The sequence below is a fragment of the Nestor notabilis genome, unplaced genomic scaffold (genome assembly GCF_000696875.1).
Source record: "Nestor notabilis isolate BGI_N333 unplaced genomic scaffold, ASM69687v1 scaffold9701, whole genome shotgun sequence".
NCBI classification, from domain to species: domain Eukaryota; kingdom Metazoa; phylum Chordata; class Aves; order Psittaciformes; family Psittacidae; genus Nestor; species Nestor notabilis.
Genome location: NW_009916124.1, coordinates 19,082 through 38,943, shown reverse-complemented (window position 1 = coordinate 38,943; position 19,862 = coordinate 19,082). Strand labels below are relative to the sequence as shown.

The 19,862-nt window shown below is 38.3% G+C and overlaps 1 protein-coding gene across 1 annotated transcript in view; it reads right to left on the bottom strand.

Annotated features, from left to right (window-relative positions):
• The window catches only part of NFAT5 (nuclear factor of activated T-cells 5, tonicity-responsive), a 37,202-nt gene extending 22,972 nt beyond the window's left edge, over positions 1–14,230 (bottom strand). The window contains exons 1-2 of the mRNA XM_010024452.1: positions 14,110–14,230; positions 1,001–1,559 (exon numbers count right to left, since the gene is read on the bottom strand). Coding sequence (XP_010022754.1) covers positions 1,001–1,559; positions 14,110–14,167 — 617 coding nt within the window. The 5' untranslated portion in view covers positions 14,168–14,230. The remainder of the gene's footprint in view (positions 1–1,000; positions 1,560–14,109) is intronic.
• Positions 14,231–19,862: the final 5,632 nt, after the last annotated feature.

Below are 19,862 nucleotides of genomic sequence, written 5' to 3'. Positions count from 1 at the left end.
TTTCCCTTTGGAATATGAGAAGTTCATAATCTTTCCCATCAGTCAGATTTTCATATTCACCATTACTGTGATGAACATTAGAACGTACTGCAAGCACATACATAAAACAAAATCAACTACCCTCCAAAAGAAAAAAACAAAATAAAAAAGCCAAATCTATCCACTCAACTATCTTAAAAGTTCTGAAGAAGCCACAAGATAAAAAATAAAAATGTATCAACAGACTACTGTAAACCAATGGAGTTTTTCCTCTTTAAGTAACTATTGAAATGCATTTAGTGAACAGTGCGAAGTGGGAGAGATGAGAGACCACCACCCAGGCGTGCCCACATACATCACACGCATGCACACAACCCAGAAGCACAGAGAGAAACAGGATTAGAGATTTATTTCTGAAAAAATCAAAATACAGAAGTGAATTCACAAGAAAAAACAAAATCTGGTTCACCATATCATCTTAACATTTTATAAAAAAGTAAAGCATGTGTTATGTCCAATGATGAGAAATTCTAACAAGCCATTTGCTTCTTCTCTCATCACTCTCTATTTGATAAATAGAGAGGCAAATAGAAGCAGGTGAAGTGTACAGACTGAAATCCTCACATAAAATCCTGAAAAACCCACTAAGATTTAGGGTGCGTCCAGTCCACTTCTGCCTTTCTTTTTAAATACATTTGCATTGCCATTCTATAAATGGAATTGTGCAATCTTTGAGGAATTTCACTTAAATAACAACACAGATGAGCTCATCAGTGCTGTGTCAATTGTTGCAGGGAAGTTTAGCTTTATCTTCTAAATAAAGACTACCAAGTCTAATGAGACCTTATCACAAGGCTAGGACACAAAAGGGAACAGCAGAGAAGAGAAGGGATTTATGTGAGAACCTGAGTAGAACACTTGACTGGGCATGGGGAGAGTTTTATTAGTTTGGTTTTACATATGGTGATAGAACCTTATTTTTAAAAAAAAAAAAAAAAAAAAAAAGAAAGCAGATACCAACCCATTTCCTGCTTTTGAGTTGCCTTTGCTGTCCGTGCTGAGCTGAGAAAGGACATAGTGAGGCGCTTTGGCACTGTCGGCATCAAATATATCCATGTTGGACTCTTCACAATCTCGACGTTTGATCCCTGGCCTCTGCTTTGGATTTCGTTTGCGTGATTTACGTGGCACCTCAGTGTTATCATTGTAGGAACTGGTACTCATGTTACTGAAGTTGGAGGGTGAATCCTCCATCCACATACTGCAGCTCTGTTCTGACTCCAATCCACACCCCTCATCCTGGCAGGACATCCGACTGTTGTCCAGCAAGTCCTCAGGTGGTGGCGAGATGTACAGGACTGTGTGTCTCTTCGGCGTTGACTGCTGCTGCTGGACTGCGTTACTGGTTAACTGCTTTTCACTTACCCCTCTGGTACTTACCCCCACGGCTGAGGAGCAGCTCTCCACTTGCATAGCCTTGCTGTCGGTGACTGAGGTAGAGTAAATGGTAGGACTGGAAGAGGTGGTAAAGGAGCTGCAAGCACCGCCCATGGAGGAAGAGGAAGGAGCTGAAGAAGCATCTGCGGTGTATAATTCAGAAGTAAATACAAGATACATGGTTCTGTGTGTGCTGGCTATAGCAGTCCCATTGACACAAAGTGATTTATGAACCGATTTCTTTCCCCCAACAAATATTTGGAATTTGGTAAGTTTTAGAATGTAAATGCTTAAAGCAATACAGCCTAACCAATACAGTACTTTGGAAATGTCCAAATGAGACTTAGTATGATCGACTGGAATCAACTTTTTTAAAGCTTAATGTTAATTCATAAAAATGGCTGCAAGCAAACACAGCTTTCATTGCCTCGGCTGGACTAATTATTTGTGTAGAAGCCATTTCAGCTAAAATAATGGAAGCCCCAATGCAAAATGCTTATAATCCACATTCAATGCCAATTAAACCATTTATTGTTGGAAATTTTTTATTTTTGAAAGAGACGGGACTGTGCTTAGCCACAAAATATTAAAATAAGTTTCTAACCTATGAAGCAGAGAACTACAGGTCATTTTTAATGCAGACACTCCCTGCTTCAGAGGCAAATCCTGGAATAAAAATATGAGAAAATAAATGAGAAAAAGAGCTGCTGATTATTCCATCATAAATGAGAAATAAAATATAAAATCAACTGAGTTGGTAGGCAAAATGGAACTGGTATCAGTCACTATGAGACAGCTGTTTGTTTTAAATGTTCAAAACAGGGGTGAAGTATCTGTATTGGTGACACGCTCATACAAGACAATGTGAAATTTCTGTAATTTGACTCAGTCACTGAGATTTCTCTCAGACTTTATCAGCTGAGTCCCTTATGCAGACAGAGACAGCTCAGGACAGACCTCCAAAAAGTTCATATGAAATAGGATATTTTAAAGAACATGACTGTGACTCCTCCAGAGGTCATACAGATCAATCTGGTTTAGAAACACGAAAGGACAGCTAAATGATTAAAACAAACCCCTGAATATTTCTGAACACCGACAGAATCTTTTCCACTGAAGAATTTCATTGGACAGATCAGCTGAGAGCCTAGGCTGAAACATTTCAGAGGATGCAGTACGGACAAACATTAAGTCTTCCTCAGTGAACTACAGCAGATTTAAATAAATAACTGAATTTTATAGTCAGATTTAAGCTTCCTGCAAGGGAGGCGCTATTTTTTGTATTTCTGCCCTGCTGACCACACCTTGCACAATAAACCAGAACCATAGAAATAATCTAATTTTGGAAACAAATTGTATATAATATATCTACATACTCATCCAATATGTTTGTTCAGGTAGTTACTGGTGTCATAGAGGTAATACCTATTATTAAGAGGAACACGATGGTTTCCTTCTTGTTGAGGAATTTTTTAAATCCAAAATATTATATTAATCTCTCAAGACTAAAAGATTTAGAGATAGCTGAACTATCTTATCCAGTTTAAGCAATTTAAAAGTAACAGAGTAAAGTATGTTCAGCCATGATACATATATTTAGCTAAGAGCAAATGCAGCAAACCTTCCCATAAATCAGCCTACTTGTGATTACCAGGGGGATCAATGACTGATGATAAAGATTTTTTAAACCAGTACCATTTCCTACAAGTTTTCCATGTTAAATGAATTTAAAAGTAAATCTATGCTACTTCAGATTGTCAAATTCAGTGGTCACTACAGGTTATCCATAAACTATTTTGCTTTTATCTTCCTAGGAAGTCCCTTCCCCAAACCTCCCAGTGAAGCAGGAGCAGATGAATGATACCAGTTCCATTTTCCAGTTTGTTCTTTGGCAAATATAGTGGCTGAAATTGGGAGAATTCAGTCACTTTGAACTGCATTCCAATTTATAGGCAAATTTATCCTTTCTATATCATGCATTAATGCAATGCTGTTTTTCAAAAACACTTACAGGATTGGCAAGAACTATTAAATCTAGATATTAATTTCAGTGACAATATTTAGGAGCTGATTTGCAGCCACTTTGAGTTGAGAAAGACCTTTGCTATTTGGGATATTTACTTTGTTTTGTTAAATAGAATTAGTTTTCATTCATCATTTATACACTCAAACAGAAAGAAACCATGCTGCAGAAATATGCAGGACGCATACAGCATATATGCTGCATGCAAATGTTGGCAAATGGTAACACATGGCACACGGCAGTAATGCTGCAGAACTGGATTACTGAACAGCAATATTTTCCTCATTTCAAATTAATTCTTCTTTTAATAGATGAAACCAAGCATCATGCACAGTACAACAAGAATGTATACACCTCTCGTGTTTGCCTGTGCATGACAAAGACTTGGACAAATCAATATTTATGTATATCGACCCAGGCAGCAGGGCTCTCGAATTGGAAGACTCCAAGATTATCAAAGACTTCTCTTTTTGCAGAAAATATTGAGAATGTTTTTGAAAGGTCTTTTAAAAGACGTGGAAGAAAAACTTAAAAGGACATGGTCTGCACTGGACCAGGTATGTCAAACACTGACCATACCCTGCTGATCAAATGGTTCAATGCATATCCTGCCCAGAAATGCAACAATTGTACTTTTCCCTCACTTTCCTAGGAAAAAATAAACAAATCACTGTTTCCTCCATTTCTTCTACATTTTTTTTGCCTAGAAGTTAAAAAGCAAGTATGTGTATGTGTGTATGTTTTTCCTTTGTACCTTTAAAAAGGAAATAAATGCTCTTATAAACTGGTTATACTCGTCTCCATTTATCAGAGACACTGCTGTGTAACAGTAAGGTTAGATTATTGAAACAGTATCAAGCTAAATAGGAATGGCAAGAAAACCTCCCTTTAGCCTTATATATTCTCAGATGAATGCCATTACCATCCATAAACATGCAAGTGTTTTATAGCATGTACAGGCCAGTGTCTTCTCTATTATAGCAATTAAAAATATATAAGAAAGGAATATAGCCAATAAAATAAACTAGCTATATTAAACTTGTGTATTTGATTGTTCTAAATCTATTTTGGGGGATAAATTAGTAACAGCCCTAGCAACATTTTAAGTTGCAAATTCTGAGAAACATAGTAAAATATGTTTTCCCATGGAGACTGCAGGCCTTTAGCCAACACATCTTCCTTTGAACTAAGAAGTAAGTAAATGGTGTCAGAAAGAATTAATGAAGTTACTGTAAATAAACCACTGGATGTTTCATGGCTCCCATTAGGTGTTATCAGTTTATTCTATAGCCAGTGACAACACACTGCCACACATATATCTGATACCCAAAAGAGATCTCTCGGTTGAATATGCTGCATAAGGGAGGGGTAAAAAAAAAAAAAAAAAAAAATATATAAAGAGAGAAAGAGAAAAAAAAACCCCACAAAATTTATTCTGAAGTTTTCAATAATTCAGACTTGCCTGGTATTGCTTTAAAAGGGGGGAGCATTTTGCATTTCCTGGTTTTGAGGAATGAAGTTTTCCCCAACATGCAGATACCACCCCAACACAGACAGTGGCCATTCAGTGCAGCGTGTATATGGTCACTGCTCTGCCAACTTAGAATGGAAACATACACACACCTTCCCCAGTTTCAGCATTTCTTTTATTTGAGGTTACTTTCTTTAGACACATATTAACTGGAATTGTTACAGGTGGCTCTTTCAATCGCAGTTTAACAGTGCTTGCAATGACAAATATATAGTTTAAGTGAGTACGTACATTTTGAAATATAGGACTGAATATATTTTAACACAGCCTCAAAATAAAAATTGCTTTTCAACAGTGAATAGAAGCCAAGTGCATGTTACAGCAAGTATGCAGCCACAGTATTAGAAATGAAACGTGCACCAGCATCACAAGGTTGGGTTTGGGTTTTTTCCCTTTTTTTTTTTTTTATTTAAAAACTGAGAGAGAAAAGAAAACTGATTCCACATTAGACCAAGTTTGATCACTGTTGAAACTAAACCTCCTGAATCTATCCATTGCCATCACTGTAACTTGTAAGGTAGTTGAAATAAGTAATTCAGAATTTGTTGCCTGTCCTACAAGCCTTTTTTCTCTAGGAGAGGCAAAACGGTATCAAACAGTTCAATGTAAGGAAGTCCTAGTTCTGTTTTGGACTTCATAATGTACACATCAATAATAAGCAATTCTGTAATGTGTAAATCAAAGAGAGGAAATAATCAAGAACTAATAAACTAAGCACTTAGTGCTGGAGTTCAGAAAGCAAATAACGATAACCAATTACTCCGCACAACTCCGAGGAAGACTACAGTTCAAAGAAATTTCAGTTGTTCATGTTACCCGTCATTATACATTTGCCTCTCAGGAAATCAAAAGAGGTGCCCATTGCTCCCAAACATCTACTTCATTTTCAGGCAGTGAATAGAATTACATTCACAACCAAGAGACTGAGTAATTGAGGTTCCTTCTGAAAACAAAAAGCAGCAAAAAGCAGGCAGTGGAAGAAGGGGTGCAACATGCATGTGGCAAAAATGTATGTTGCTAAAAGCCACAGGCTAATGTAATATCAGAGACTAAGGGAACACAGAGCATAGAGCATCCCCATGAGCAAATTAGTGCAGTCTTTTTCTTTTCAGTAACGTAAAGCATTGTACGAAGAAAACTTATTACCTCCTGAGTTAGCAATTAAGGCAATGACACATACTTCTATTAACTCGTGAAGTCAAACAAGGCATTCAGCCTCTAAAAGTCTGAAAGGCAGGAGAAAGCAAAAATTCACTACCTGGCATTGAGGAAATCTTGTATTTAGATAACACTTACATGGAGCCAATCCTGAAATCCTTGTTTGTTCTTTCCAAAGAGATCCTTAAATACAACAAGGATTACCAAGTCCTCCAAAAGAAACAAATAGCATCCTGATGACTTTTGTTTCTTAATTGCAGCTGGAGTGCAAAGCAAGTCATTTCCCAGACTGGAAAGCTTAAGATTGTGAACATAAATAAATGGAGATATTTTGGGGTTTATGAGCTTTTCAACCACCTGTGCAGGAGCAGCCAGGATTAGCAAAAAGCCATTAAAGAACTGACTCTTCCTCAGAGCCTAGCCTGCATCCCATGTCATCCCTTTGTTGTGCTGAGAAAACAATTAAGTGTCAAAAATGGAAAGTCACCACACAGGGTGAGGTTTAGGTGGTGTATACCCATTTATTACATTTGTTAGTTCATCTATCATGTCATGTTCTTGAATAAGACTTTTGTATGTTAACTGGTTTATCTGAACACTGAAGAACAATTTCAGAACAAAACCAGAGAGTACTATGTGCAAAATTTCCACCATCAGCCCTTGTGTTGCCAAAGGTTTGAAAGGTTAACACCAGAACTTACAAAGTGGCTGCAAACCTGCTTTCAACACCTCACATGCCAAACTTGGGTTTCTACTTTTCTTCTTCTCGTATTACTGATGTAATGTCAAAAACTTTTCCAAAAAGTTAAGTTTCAAATCAGTATCAATCCACTATTCAGAAATAAATAAATAAATAAGATTTTCTTAAAATTAAAAAAAAAAAAAAAAAAAAAAGAAAGAAAGAAAGAAAAGAGACTTATGAAGAAGTCTGAAAACAAGACCGACCTATACCCTGGGTGAGATTGGATGGGTTAAGTGTCTCTGGCACTATTTGTCTTCACTATTGACAGACACTGTCACACAACCCACCACTCGATGCCTGTCTCTGAATGGCGAAGCTAGAATGCAAGTTAAGTGTATTAATAGAGAAAAAAACTAGCATCCCAGCAAATAAAATAAAGCAATCCAATTCACCAGTTATTAAAAACACTCAGATTCAAGACAGGTAGGTTAATTTAATTTACATTAAGCCCAACAGTGTAAATTCCCCTTACATTAACATGCTGAACCAAGCAGTGTATTATACTTTGGGTAAATACATCAATCAATCTGGTTTTGTTATAAATTACATTCATTATTAAATTAACAGTCCAGTTTAGGTATTTAAGTAGAGATTTTGTTAGTGGCTCACACACCCGAATTCCATGTATCTTAGATCTTTCCCCACTCAGAGCAATAACCAGCTGTGTCCAAGCAGGTCAGAACTCTAGGATCCTCAGCTGCTCTCTTGAAGCTCTCTACCTGTCATCTCCTCAGCTCCTGCCACCCTAAAATAGGGACTGTACAATCATGTCAAGATTAATGGATCTGACAAAGAACACCTCAGTTGATTAAACAGACTCTTTCGTTCTTTAGATATATGGTTGGGTTTTTCCTAAAAAGTAAAGACTCCTCTTGGCCTTCACAAAGTCTTTGATGCAAGGAGGTGCCCCAACAACAGTACAATAAGGCTGTTCCCTTTTTGCCCTTCACTGACCTTAGCTTTCTTTATTCATTAAGGAACAGGGAATTCTCTTGTAGAGTAATTCTTAAGCCTTTTGATGTAAGAATAAGAGCCACTTAATGCAAGAATTTGCTATTAAAAAAAAAAAATATCTCCGAAGGATAAAACAACTTGTGCTTGAGCAGTTCCGGAAAGCTGGGTTTAGTGACTATATGAGATTCAGGAAGACTGGAAATAAGCTTACTTTAGGAAGAAAGAGATGATCTAGAGTACATCTATATAACCTTTTAGAGGTAATTATAAGGAAGCTCTGCTCCATGCAGAGGAGAATGTATGCACTCAAAGCACATAAAATCATTGAATTTGTTCACATCTACGCTAGCACTAGCGAGACAGAGCAGCCAGGCACTGTAACAACATACAGCACCAGGAAGATGCATTTTTAAAGAACATTAGGATCTGGTTTAAATTAATTATGTAAGAAAGAAGCATTTGACACACGACTGAAGCAAGCAAGCTACGGACAGAAATCCCTGGAAGACATCCTCCTAGGAAATTACAGGAAGGCATTTCCAACTGGGAGGGCGGTGGGAAGAGGAAGGGAAAAGCCTACAAAGAAATGGAAGTTTTTAGGGACCAACTACAAAGAATGTTTTTTTCTGATAATTTGTTTACAATATGTACATATAACCCCAGGAGAATAGAATTAGTAGCAGCACTGACATCCCCTTTGAAATCACCTTTGAAATCTCTTGTAATTATTTCTGTATCAACAGGAAAAACTGACTAATGACACCAGGAAGGATGATAAATTGACAAAATATTTTTAATAAAAATAAAAATTAAGAAGCTATTCAGAAAAAAAAACAAACCAAAAACAAACAAACAAAAAAAAATCTCAAAACAAAACAAACCAGCCCACATCTCCATTCTGAGGCTTTATTAGACTCTTTGGCTTGAGAATGATGAAAAAGCCTTATCTTGGCAGTGGAAAACACGACCCATACCCCTTCGCACCCAGCCTCTACCCCCACAGAGGATGCAAGTATTTTTATCCATTTCTCTACAGTAGCAATTGAGAAGCAAAGCCTTGTTTTCATAATTAAAATGACCAAAAATGCTTATGGCAAGTACTTCAATAGCAGCTCTTATCACAAAAGCCAATTACACCTGTGTGGGACAAGTAGTTGTCCCTTTAATTAAAAAGGAGCACAAAACTGACATGACCACAAAAAGGTAAAGCTTCATTGTTTACCAAATGTTTTTTCAGAACATAATCATAGATGTTTGAGAGCCAGAAAAAAATCAATACACCACAGGTTATTTGTATCCAAATATGAAAAATGCAAAGAGAGATCAGTAAATACATTCCAGTAGCATAAAACCTATTCCCCTTTTGCTACAGCTCTGGAGAATTCAATTTGAGATAAGAACTGGGAATGTCAGAATGGAAGCAAAGCAGGAAATACTGTCCTGGGGAGCAGTGCAAAAAATATGAAGAAATACATGTATTTGCCTCTGTGGCAAATGGAGAGCAGCTTAAAACATCAACAGCAAGCTGAAGCAGCTCATCCTGAGATCTGCTACAGGAAGAACGAACGGATGGTAAGCAGAGAAGTAAGCTTCTGCAACAGTTTTCTTCACTGCGGTTTCAGAAGGTTTGAGCATTCCTGTTACTGGAGATAAAACGTGAAAATGCAAGACTTGTTTAAATTACATGGTCAAAAATATTCCTGAATCATCCCCAAAGGACAAGAATAAGGTGTTGACCTACCAACTAGATAGACACCTTTGAGAAAGGGCTTAAATCAGCAGTGTGAATTTTGAGCATTTGAAGTACTTGTTCAATGTGTCTTGATCAACAAGAAAAAAATGTTCAACAATTAAGAACCAACATGAAAGAATCAAGCATCCTCCCTTGCAACTGGAGCTTAAAAATATTGTGTGGAAGGCATTATTAAAGCTTCAGGCATATTTGTTTCATGTAAGAAATCTCCAAGCACAGCTTACAATGACATTGCTCAGCATGACACCCTCATGCATTTCAAGAGTCTTGTAGATGATTCATATTTAATGTGTTTATGGTACCGCACTGGGCAAAATCCTCCTTTTCCTGTCCCCTGAACAAAGACACTTGCGATTCCAACAGCAAGCATAGAGAACAGTTTCTAGCAGTAAAACCAGATCCTTTACCTCCCTTCTGCCTTCCTAACAGTAACAGAATTAGAAGCTTGAGAGAGCAGCTCAGTTTGTGAACATCACAGCTCAAAATCCTAGAGTTCTTTTAAATGACACTTGCCTGTTTGATATTCACAGAGTGGGTAATACCTTTTGTCCGAATTAATGAGTATGAGGTACACATATATTAACAAATTAATTAAAATCCAATCAGCAACATTCCATTTTAATACTCTTAAAACTGTTCCGTAAATCACCAAAACAAATTTCCAAATGGAAGAACTAGAAGTCTGCCCCTGCAAGGTCATCGCTGCTGAAACCAGCCCATCCTGCTCCTCCAAAAAAACAGAGAAGTTAACTGCAGCAATATCTATTTCTCACCAACAATGTGAATTATGTGGAATAAAACCCCACAGCAAAGTGACTTACAGAAAAGCCTCAAGTAAGTTGAATTTCAGCCAGATACTACCTTACTCTGTGTTTTGGGAAAGAGAGCAAACTGTGTTAACTATTACAGTAGTAAAAAACTCTCACCACCTTGGCTCATTCCCTGTAACATAATCCTCTCATTATTGAGAGTAATCATATCTGCAATTGACTTCTACCTACAGTGTTGCTAGCAGCATTTCAAATCAGCCCTTCTTTGAAAAACAAGAGTAAATGAGATCACCTGCAATGCTATGGAGACTGAACTATCATTTCCTAAATAAAGTGATGGTTTAGAGCAAGAGCTGACACACAAAAAAGAAGAAAATAAAAGAAAAAGAGACTTACAAAAAACAAAGATTTCCGATACAGGAATACTAAGCTGCCAAAGTCATCTTTCCTCCTCACCCTCTCATCTGTACAGTGTCAGATCCTCAGCAATGTGCCTACAGTCTGCTATTAAGTACTTGATATAGGCAAATTAATACTCAGTCTTGGTCTATTAAAATAGAAATGTGAAGTCTGTCTTCCTGTACAAGCATATAGACATGCACAAAGCCTAGGCTGATTTTCCTCTTACTTTCCTGTTAAGAAATCAGAGCCCAGCCATACTTCTCATTACTACACAAGGCAGGGTGCCAGGGCTTGAAAATGTGGTAGCAAAGACAATGTAGCAATCCTGAAACAAGTAAAGAAAATAGGAAAATGCAATTCACCCTTTTATCTAGAAATATCGTACAGCTACAGCAAGGATGGAGCCAAAACACTTGCATCCAATTTCTTGAGAAAACAGAGAGATTTTGGTGCAGAACACACAGCTAACCTCAATGAAAAGCAAAAGCGCTCCTGGGATTCTGGAAGTCAACTGAGAACAGCGGAGAAGGCTCCTGCTCCAAGGCAGCTGCTTGCTGCAGGTACCAAGTATCAGTTCAGAAGTGCTGAGCTCACGATGACTTACAGGAGGAATCACAGTTGCCCACTACACGCAGAAATTTGTGGGAGGGGGGACTATGACTATAAAACAACCCACTGAGGTCCACTTCTCCTTGTACCTCAACCTACAACTTCTGTACACACTGATACTCCTCTATTCCTAAGTTTGTCTCCAGCTTTAAAGACAAAGTCTGGCCTCAGACTTACCAGAAGAATGACCTGTCCACCCTTGGTTTATACTGTAACTTACATATCATCTATCTCTATATAGCTTACCTTCCAGCACCAGAGGGAGGAGCAGGAGCTGTTCTTTCCAGCTTTCTGCTCTGTCCCTATAGTTTTGGAGCACAGTCTATGGACCTGTTTTGGTAAACACTAGTCTAAGATACATGTGTTTTCTTTCAAGGATGTGGTTGAGGGGAAAAAACAAAAAAACCCCAAGTATGTAGTCGTCTTGGCAGCCCTGGGATAATGGTTGGACTTGATGATCTTAAAGGTCTTTTCCAACCTTCTATGAGTCTATGAAAAAGCACAGACAAAAACAAAGACCCCCCTAATGTCTTACATTGAAACTATCTATCTGATAGCATTCACTGGCTGAACCTTCCCCAGAACCTATGGGGTTCGGCACCCACTCTCTGACAACAGCCCCAGCTACTTTGGGCTGGGGCTTGCCTCTCCTTACACATGTCCACGGCACAACTCACTACTGAGTGACCCTGGTCAACAGTCACCCTCTTACAGAAGACCAGGATTCTTTGAACACAACTTTTAACAGCTGTAGTTGCTTGCGCTTAATACTTCTCATTTATACAGCACCCAGGAACTTAATTGTTTCATCACACCTATGGAAGGTCTCCAAAGCCATGGGTCAGTGAACAATTCAAACTGTACAAGCTGATTGCCACTGAGAGAAGCTACCTCCACCTTTTCTGGCTCCTCTTTTCCACATCACTCCTCATCCTGTGCCATCAAAAGCAGTTGTGCTGACCCACAGTGGACCCACCACTGACAACTCTAACCTGGAGCATGTCCTTGATGCAGCACATGCATGAAAACCTCTTCTTTGGTCAGTGGTATCACCTTAATGTCTCTGTGAAACTACACGACCCTCTGACATTGAAATGTGTTCTTAACTGAATGAGACTCCTGTCTATGTTAACAAAAAAATCTCAACACTATTTAAGGTTTTCTTTCAAGAAAATTCTGCTGCAGTTTAACCCAAACACAGCTAGCGTGTTCTTAGTTTTTTTAAAAGGAACTGGACTGGCTGTTAGCAGATACTAAATACCTGGAGGTAACAGACATTTAGTTCCATTCAAGTTTTTAAGTCTTTTCTGTTAGATTCAGAATTAATTAGCAGTTCATGTCTATCTGTGGATTTAGAGTGTAACAGGGTTTGTGGGATTTTTCTGTTGTTCACTTGTTTTTATGATACATGTTTCTACAGGATTTGTTTGCTGCTGTGTCTTTGAACCGAACCGATCATTAAGCATCTTGATTTTAGAAATATATGCTCAAATTATTTTTAGTAAGTGATAGAAAAATATCAATCCTTTCAATATAATAAATAAGCCCATCAAATTCTTTCAATAACCGAAGTTCCACTGTGCACAGTTAAATCCACAGGTTCTCTGAGAAGAGGTCTGGCAAAACATGAATGGTGAGCAGTGCTGTAAAGTTTCTCCGACACATCTACAATCACTTCAGTTTCTGATCAGCATTCCTGTACCATGCAAATCTGGGAAACATTCTCACACAAACATTTAATGCATATGAACTCATAGAGAGAAAAAAGAATAATGCAGCTATCTGAATCCTCACCTTAAATATATACATTTTTCTCAAGCAACAATTTAAGGCCAATTAGGAAAGCGGAACATGACCTTGTAAGAAATATGGGGATCAGATTATGAAAAAACCTCCTTATTCAATGAAGAAAGATGCATCTGTCCTGAGCATAATCATTTTTTCCCCGTTGCACAGATGCTTACTAGAATATAAAAGTTACTGACAAGAACTCCAGATGCAAACCAGCACTAAGGCTAACCTAACTTTGTCCTTAAATCCTCACTTTTTTATGTTTAATGAAGATCCATGACAGCATCTTTAGACTAAAGTCTCCAGTCTTGACTGGAAGTAAGATAAAGATGAAGATAAAAAGGTCATGCCTCATTTTTATATGCTGTCAATTAGAAAAAATAACTAACTTTAACCTAACAGTTTATAGACGTGCCATCCTGACATATATTCTGTTTCCATGTGTTTGAGAATTCTGTAATATGTGTGAATGAAGTTTAAATACTAAGCTTCCTCAGGCCTCTTAAAAGAAACAATGATCTTTCCTCCTCCTTAAGTCTAGCAAAAGCTTCATGGCCCAAAATGTAATCTCCCATTCCATTTTTTTTATCCTAGCTAGAATTTGCTGGTTTACAGTCGGTCGGCGTTCTCCCTTAGTTCCAAGTAGGTATTTATTACCTCTGAAGTCAGAGAGCATTCTAGGAGTTAAGAGGCCTGTGCTGCATAATAACAAAACTGCACAGGTAACTTATTTCTTATGAAAATATGTATCTACACACATGAAATACAGCAACTGTTAAAATATAATACCTGATAATTTAGATCACCCAGTGTAATTTATTTTATACTAAGTTCTTCTAGAATGAACTCTGATACTTCTCCACAAGCTCTTTTTTACAATCAAAACTTTGCCAGCACTGTTCATGTTGGCCAGAACATTACCAGCCTTAACAAAGCCACTGAATAAATGAGAATGCTTACCAGCAGCAACTACAGCTGGAGGCGGCGAACCTGCCTCACCACCACTTGTTTGGCTCATGGATGCTACAGATGTTTCTCTGGAAGGTGGTAACTGCAGCTCCTTTGGGAGAAGGTCATAGACAGATTCTGTTGAACAAAAAAGGATTTAATCAAAATGTTAATCATGTTCTGCAAGGGAAAAGAAATAACATTTTTGCCTAAGATACAAACAATAATCCAGCCTTTTCAGAACCCTTTGTAAAGGTCACATTAAGCACTTGGAGTTCTCAACATCATGGAATAAAGTTATTTCAGAAAACAAACCAACCACAAAAATGTTAAGATACACATTCTCAAGACTGAAACAAAAGGACACAATCTTGTTCAAACAAAGAAATAATTCATGAACTTCCACAGAAACAGCCCTCATTTAGAATTAAGGGATTGACAGCATGTACATGAGAATCAAAGACAAAACCATTCTTGGAGCAAGCTGTGCAACTTCCAAAGAAAGAGATTAATTTAGTACCATCATCCACAGAACACCCTATACTCTTCCCATATAATAAATGACAATTCTTGTTACATTAGATCCTTCACTTCCATTTATCTGCAATATTTCTTTTTGCCTCAAACTCCCTGTAAACTCACGCAGATGCTCCAGAGAAAGGTGTCTCCACCAACAAAATGGCTCGTCCCAGTACATTTTACACAGAAAACCCATGACACAGCTCTGGCAGATCCTGTACAGTGGTAGAACCTCTAAGACATTCTTTTGGTCATTTCTGTTGCAAAATTATCTCAGGATCGCTGGGTAATCCAAACATCTCCACTCGGACATGAGCACATAGCTATGTGTGCCTTTTCCAGTGAATACAGCAAAGATGCCCTGTTTCAAACCCCTAATCCGGGGATGTAAATAACCTCGAACATTGAATCATAGGATGGTTTGGGTTATAAGGGACCTTTAAAGATAATCCAGTTCCAACCTCCTTGCTATGGGCAGGGACAGTTACAAATGAAGAGCTATAAACTGAATATACCTATAAACAGCTATAGATGAACAGCTATAGACTGAATCAGCCATTCCATGCCACAAAACTTTACGAAATTCCTTTCTATGTGTTATTTAAGTGCAGACACACATATGGAAAAATCAATGTGCACATTTAAAGCGGCTTTTTCCTCCTACGAAGCAACAATTATACTCAATCCTAAAGTAAAATATATTTGTGCAGCAATTCTGTAAAAATTAGAATTCCAACAGAGCTGTTCACAAAAGAGCTTCAGCTGCATTAGGCCCCATAAAAAATGAGTCATACTCTAGACAAATGCACAGGTATATACACACCCAGCAACATATAACTGTATTAAAAACACAACCCATACCAAATGCTGGCTATGCCACCAAGCAGAACAGTTACTGTTCTCGGTAAGAGTGCAAACTCTCCCACCACTAACTGGTGAAGCATAAAAAGAGCCCAAGAAAAGGTAGTGCTGTTTACAGGATACTACTTGTCTGTTACCACAAGCAACTACCAGGAATGGCTGTGAACCAGTTTAAAAGTGGTTGTGTAAAGATATGGTTACAATGATGCTTCTCATTTTATACTTCATTTACTTTTCCCAAAAAAGGTTAGTTCTTTTTTAGTGTCAGCATACTACATTTTACTAAGCAGCCTTGTGTACTTTCTGTGTGTATGAACACTTCCCTAGTCTAAATATATTCTAAATTATACCTGTATCAAAGGTGAATTGTACCTCTATATATTACGATTTTTACTTAAGTTGCATGTGCATACAGACTTGAATCCAATTCAAAAACTAAAACCCAAACTAAATTGCATTTTAAATTGTTACTAGTCAAATACTGTCTCCTTATGTCTGCAATGGAGGAAGAGAGGAGGCTCCAAAGGCACAATTTATGGCAGTTTTAAGATGGGAAGTGTGTGTAAAAAGTATAACAAAAAAAAAATCATTAACTAAATAATCAAAAAGAAGTTATATTGATATTTGAACAAGAATGTCTGAGGAAGGTGAAGAATAGAGAATTTCTTTTCAATGTTTTGACTGTATTTCTGCCAGCGAACCACAAGTGCTAAACTCATGGGAAAGATGCAATAGGTATTCACTTTTAGGAATAAGCAGAGCACTGAAATACCAACTGTTACCTAACTCTGCCTTGGTTAAAAAAACCTGAAAATCTACCAGCCAAGTTCTGAGTGGACCATCCACTGAAGAAAAGGAGAGAGTTTATGCATCGTCTGGCCTGCAAAAAGGAGCACAGTTGATCTAATAACATTTAAGACTCTCTGCTGTTGTATTTGAAGCTTTAACAACAGGGAAGAAAGTGGAAGGTCCAGAAATGGGAAGCCAAGAAGCCCGGTTACTACTTCAAACAGTCACTGTTAGGCGGTTTCTTCACTGTAAGGACAGTACAGTTTATCAACAGGTGTCACCGTAAATTCAAATCTGGTTTAATACACGGAATCATTAGAGTGGGAACCCTGTCTCTTCCTCAGGGATTGTAGTGACAGGACAAGGGGTATTGACAAGGGGTTCAAACTTAGACAGTGGAAGTTCAGGTTAGATAGAAGGAAGAAGTTCTTCCTTCCCTGTGAGGGTGGCGAGGCACTGACACAAGTTGCCCAGAAAAGTGGTAAATGCTCCATCCCTGGCAGTGTTCAGGGCCAGGTTGGACAGAGCCTTGCACAGAGAAGCTGTGGCGACATGGTTTGCGTGAGGTGTCCCTGCCCATGGCAGGGGGCTTGGAACTGGGTGATTTTAAGGTCCTTTCCAACCCAAACCATTCTATTACTGTACTTTTTGACTGCTATTGGGGATTTTCAGTCTCAGCCCCTTCTCTTTCATAAGCTGCAAAGCCAGTCCTGATATACAAAGGCCAGGGAAGTTACAAAGAAGAATGAAACGTGTTTGCACCTTGCTAAAAACAAGCCAGTCTAACTCACACTCCCAAGCCACTTACATTCTGCAGCCCCTGAAGCACAGCCAGTGCTGCGTATTTGCAGACGTTCATTATTTGACATGCTGGATTCTGAGAAAGCTTCTGTAAACCACAAAATCCCAAGCAGTTTCAGAGAAAATGTTTACTTATTTCCATATTGAATGGCTCCTGTAAGCTTGGCCACTGGCCTCAAAACGTCAAAAAATACTTGAAATAAAATGTGGCATTTGGAAACCAGAAGGTGTGTGTGGTTCTGGTTTCTGGTGAACTGCAAGTTTTTTTCAAGATGAGTATCAGTTCAACAGACTGAAGAGTGGAAGGTTCAGACTTTGTCCTAGTAAAAAAAAGCACAAATGCCAGATGAAGAAAAATACAGTTATGACATGAAGGGTGCTTCCCTACTTGACATCCCTGCACCTCAAAGTATTATTGCCCCTGCAGCTAGCAGTTTATACAACAGCTCCAGACACCAATCCCTTGTAAATGAGCACCAGCATTCTGGGTGGCACTGGTGCTACTGCCTATAGGAGGTTAGTAAAATCCAGGCTTGCTTCTGTTGAAGAACCAGCCAGAATCAGATGTTCAGTGCTGGAGCAGCTGCTGTACTGTAATTGCCACCCGAGGTATCTGCCACAACCTCCTGTATGGAAAATTATGCCCAATCAGCTCTGTTGACAAAGAGTGATCTTAGCTCAAAGTGCAGTCTGCAACAAATTCTTCCTGCTAAGCCATCTAAGAAACTCACTCACCTCACTGTAGGGACAGAACAAGGGGGAATGGCTTTAACCTGCCAGAGAGGAGATGGAAATGAGATCTTAAGCTCTTCCCTGTGAGGGTGCTGAGGCGCTGGCACAGGGTGCCCAGGGAAGCTGTGGCTGCCCCATCCCTGGCAGTGTTCAAGGCCAGGTTGGACACAGGGGCTTGGAGCAACCTGCTCTAGTGGAAGGTGTCCCTGCCCATGGCAAGGGGTTGGCACTGGAGGAGCTTTAAGGTCCCTTCCAACACAAACCAGTCTGAAATCTATGAACACATGGCTGAAGTTTAAGGTCAAATCGAAACTTCAAGGGGAAAAAAAAAAAAAAACAAAACAAAAAAAAAAAAAAAAAAAACCTCATGATTTTCATTAGAACAGAGGTAGCTTCATAGTCTAAAACATGTATTTAGTGCACTGGATTATTAGGAACTATCACTTCAACACTTCTCTGAGGAATCTGAAATTGTTTGGGTATCTTTAAGAGAGCTTGCTGCAATAAACCTGCTCTGCACACACCAGACTTCAAATGAAACTTTTGTGTTTTCACCTAAACACAGCCCAGTGTTTATATATGCTGCACTATAAATAGCATTAAAGCAAAAACTGACAAATTCCAGAAAGATTAGAGTTGTTGCAAGGAAACTAATTCTTCCTCAGAGGATATAGTTTCCCTCCACACCGAATACTGTATTTAAATAGCTAAAGCTCCTATTGATCAGCTTACATTCATCACCATGTTTTACACACATGTGTACACACAGGAACATTGAGTATATGAAATTATCTGCTATAATTTTATGGTTATTCAGGTGGAAAATACAAAGAAATAAAAGACATATGTAAATGCAGCATTACATTTGAAGGCAGAAGTAAAAACTCAGCATCATTATGTATTTCTATCTGATTAACAAGAAAAAAATATACGTAGACAAAATCCTGGGTTTAGCAGGAGTGTTTTTAGCACTGTGTCAAATCAACGAGTCAAATTTCAGTCAGTGACAGCACAAGGTATCTTGTAACTTATTGCTCATTTCAAATCCTCTTGATAAATACATTAGTTGACCTCAAGTTTCTGGGTTATTTTTGCTAGTAGTAGCTCCATTTATACCCAACATCTCCTCTAAATACACTTTTTTTCACAGTACAGGAAGAAAGAAACATGTGTTTCAGGATATATAAAATAAGTTTTTACTTTTTTTATTTGTTTTCAGGATATATATATTTAAACAAGATTAACACACGAACAATACAAAAAGCTACTAATGATGAGCTAAGTCACACACACTCATTTCCACATACAAACCTTCACCTGCACCTTCACTTGCATTTATGTAATAAATTATTAGACACCCTATTTACAATAAACTTCCAAATCTCATACCTTTCGTCAAAATACCTCAACTGAACTAACTAGATGAGCCCAGGCTTTGCAAATTCTACTACTGAAATCAAGGACACATGGGGAGAGGCAGATTTACAGCAAGTATTTTCAGTGTCAAATTTCTTCAACTGCCCTTTATCCGATTATCCTATCCTTATAATCTCTTATCTGAGATCAGCTGCTTGTAACTTTGATCTTCCTGCCAGTTACACTGACAGTTCAGAAAGCTGCATTTCACATGGCTATACTGAGCAGAACAATTAGGTCAATAGCCAACAAAGCCAAATTTCAGTCAGGGGAAGATAAGGTTTTGTCAGCGTTCAGGATTGAAATATTAATTAAAAATAATCAAGTAATATGATACCAGACTTGCTTGGTTTTGCAGCACATGAAAAACAGTGCACCCAAGCCAAATAGCAGCATTCCAGCACACCTAGCTATCAATGGGAATGAAACCAGCATTCTGTCTCCAGTGAAAGGTATCCCCAGTACTCTTCTCAAAGAGCTGCAAGAGCAGCAACAAAACCTGAAGATACACAGAAGGATATACAACACTCCTAGAAGGGATGCTCACCTCATATAAACTGCTGCACACAGCTGAAATCAGGTCACTTTAAATTGAAAGAACTGAACAAAAGCTAGCTGTGAAAGGGCTATATGCATCACCATCAGTC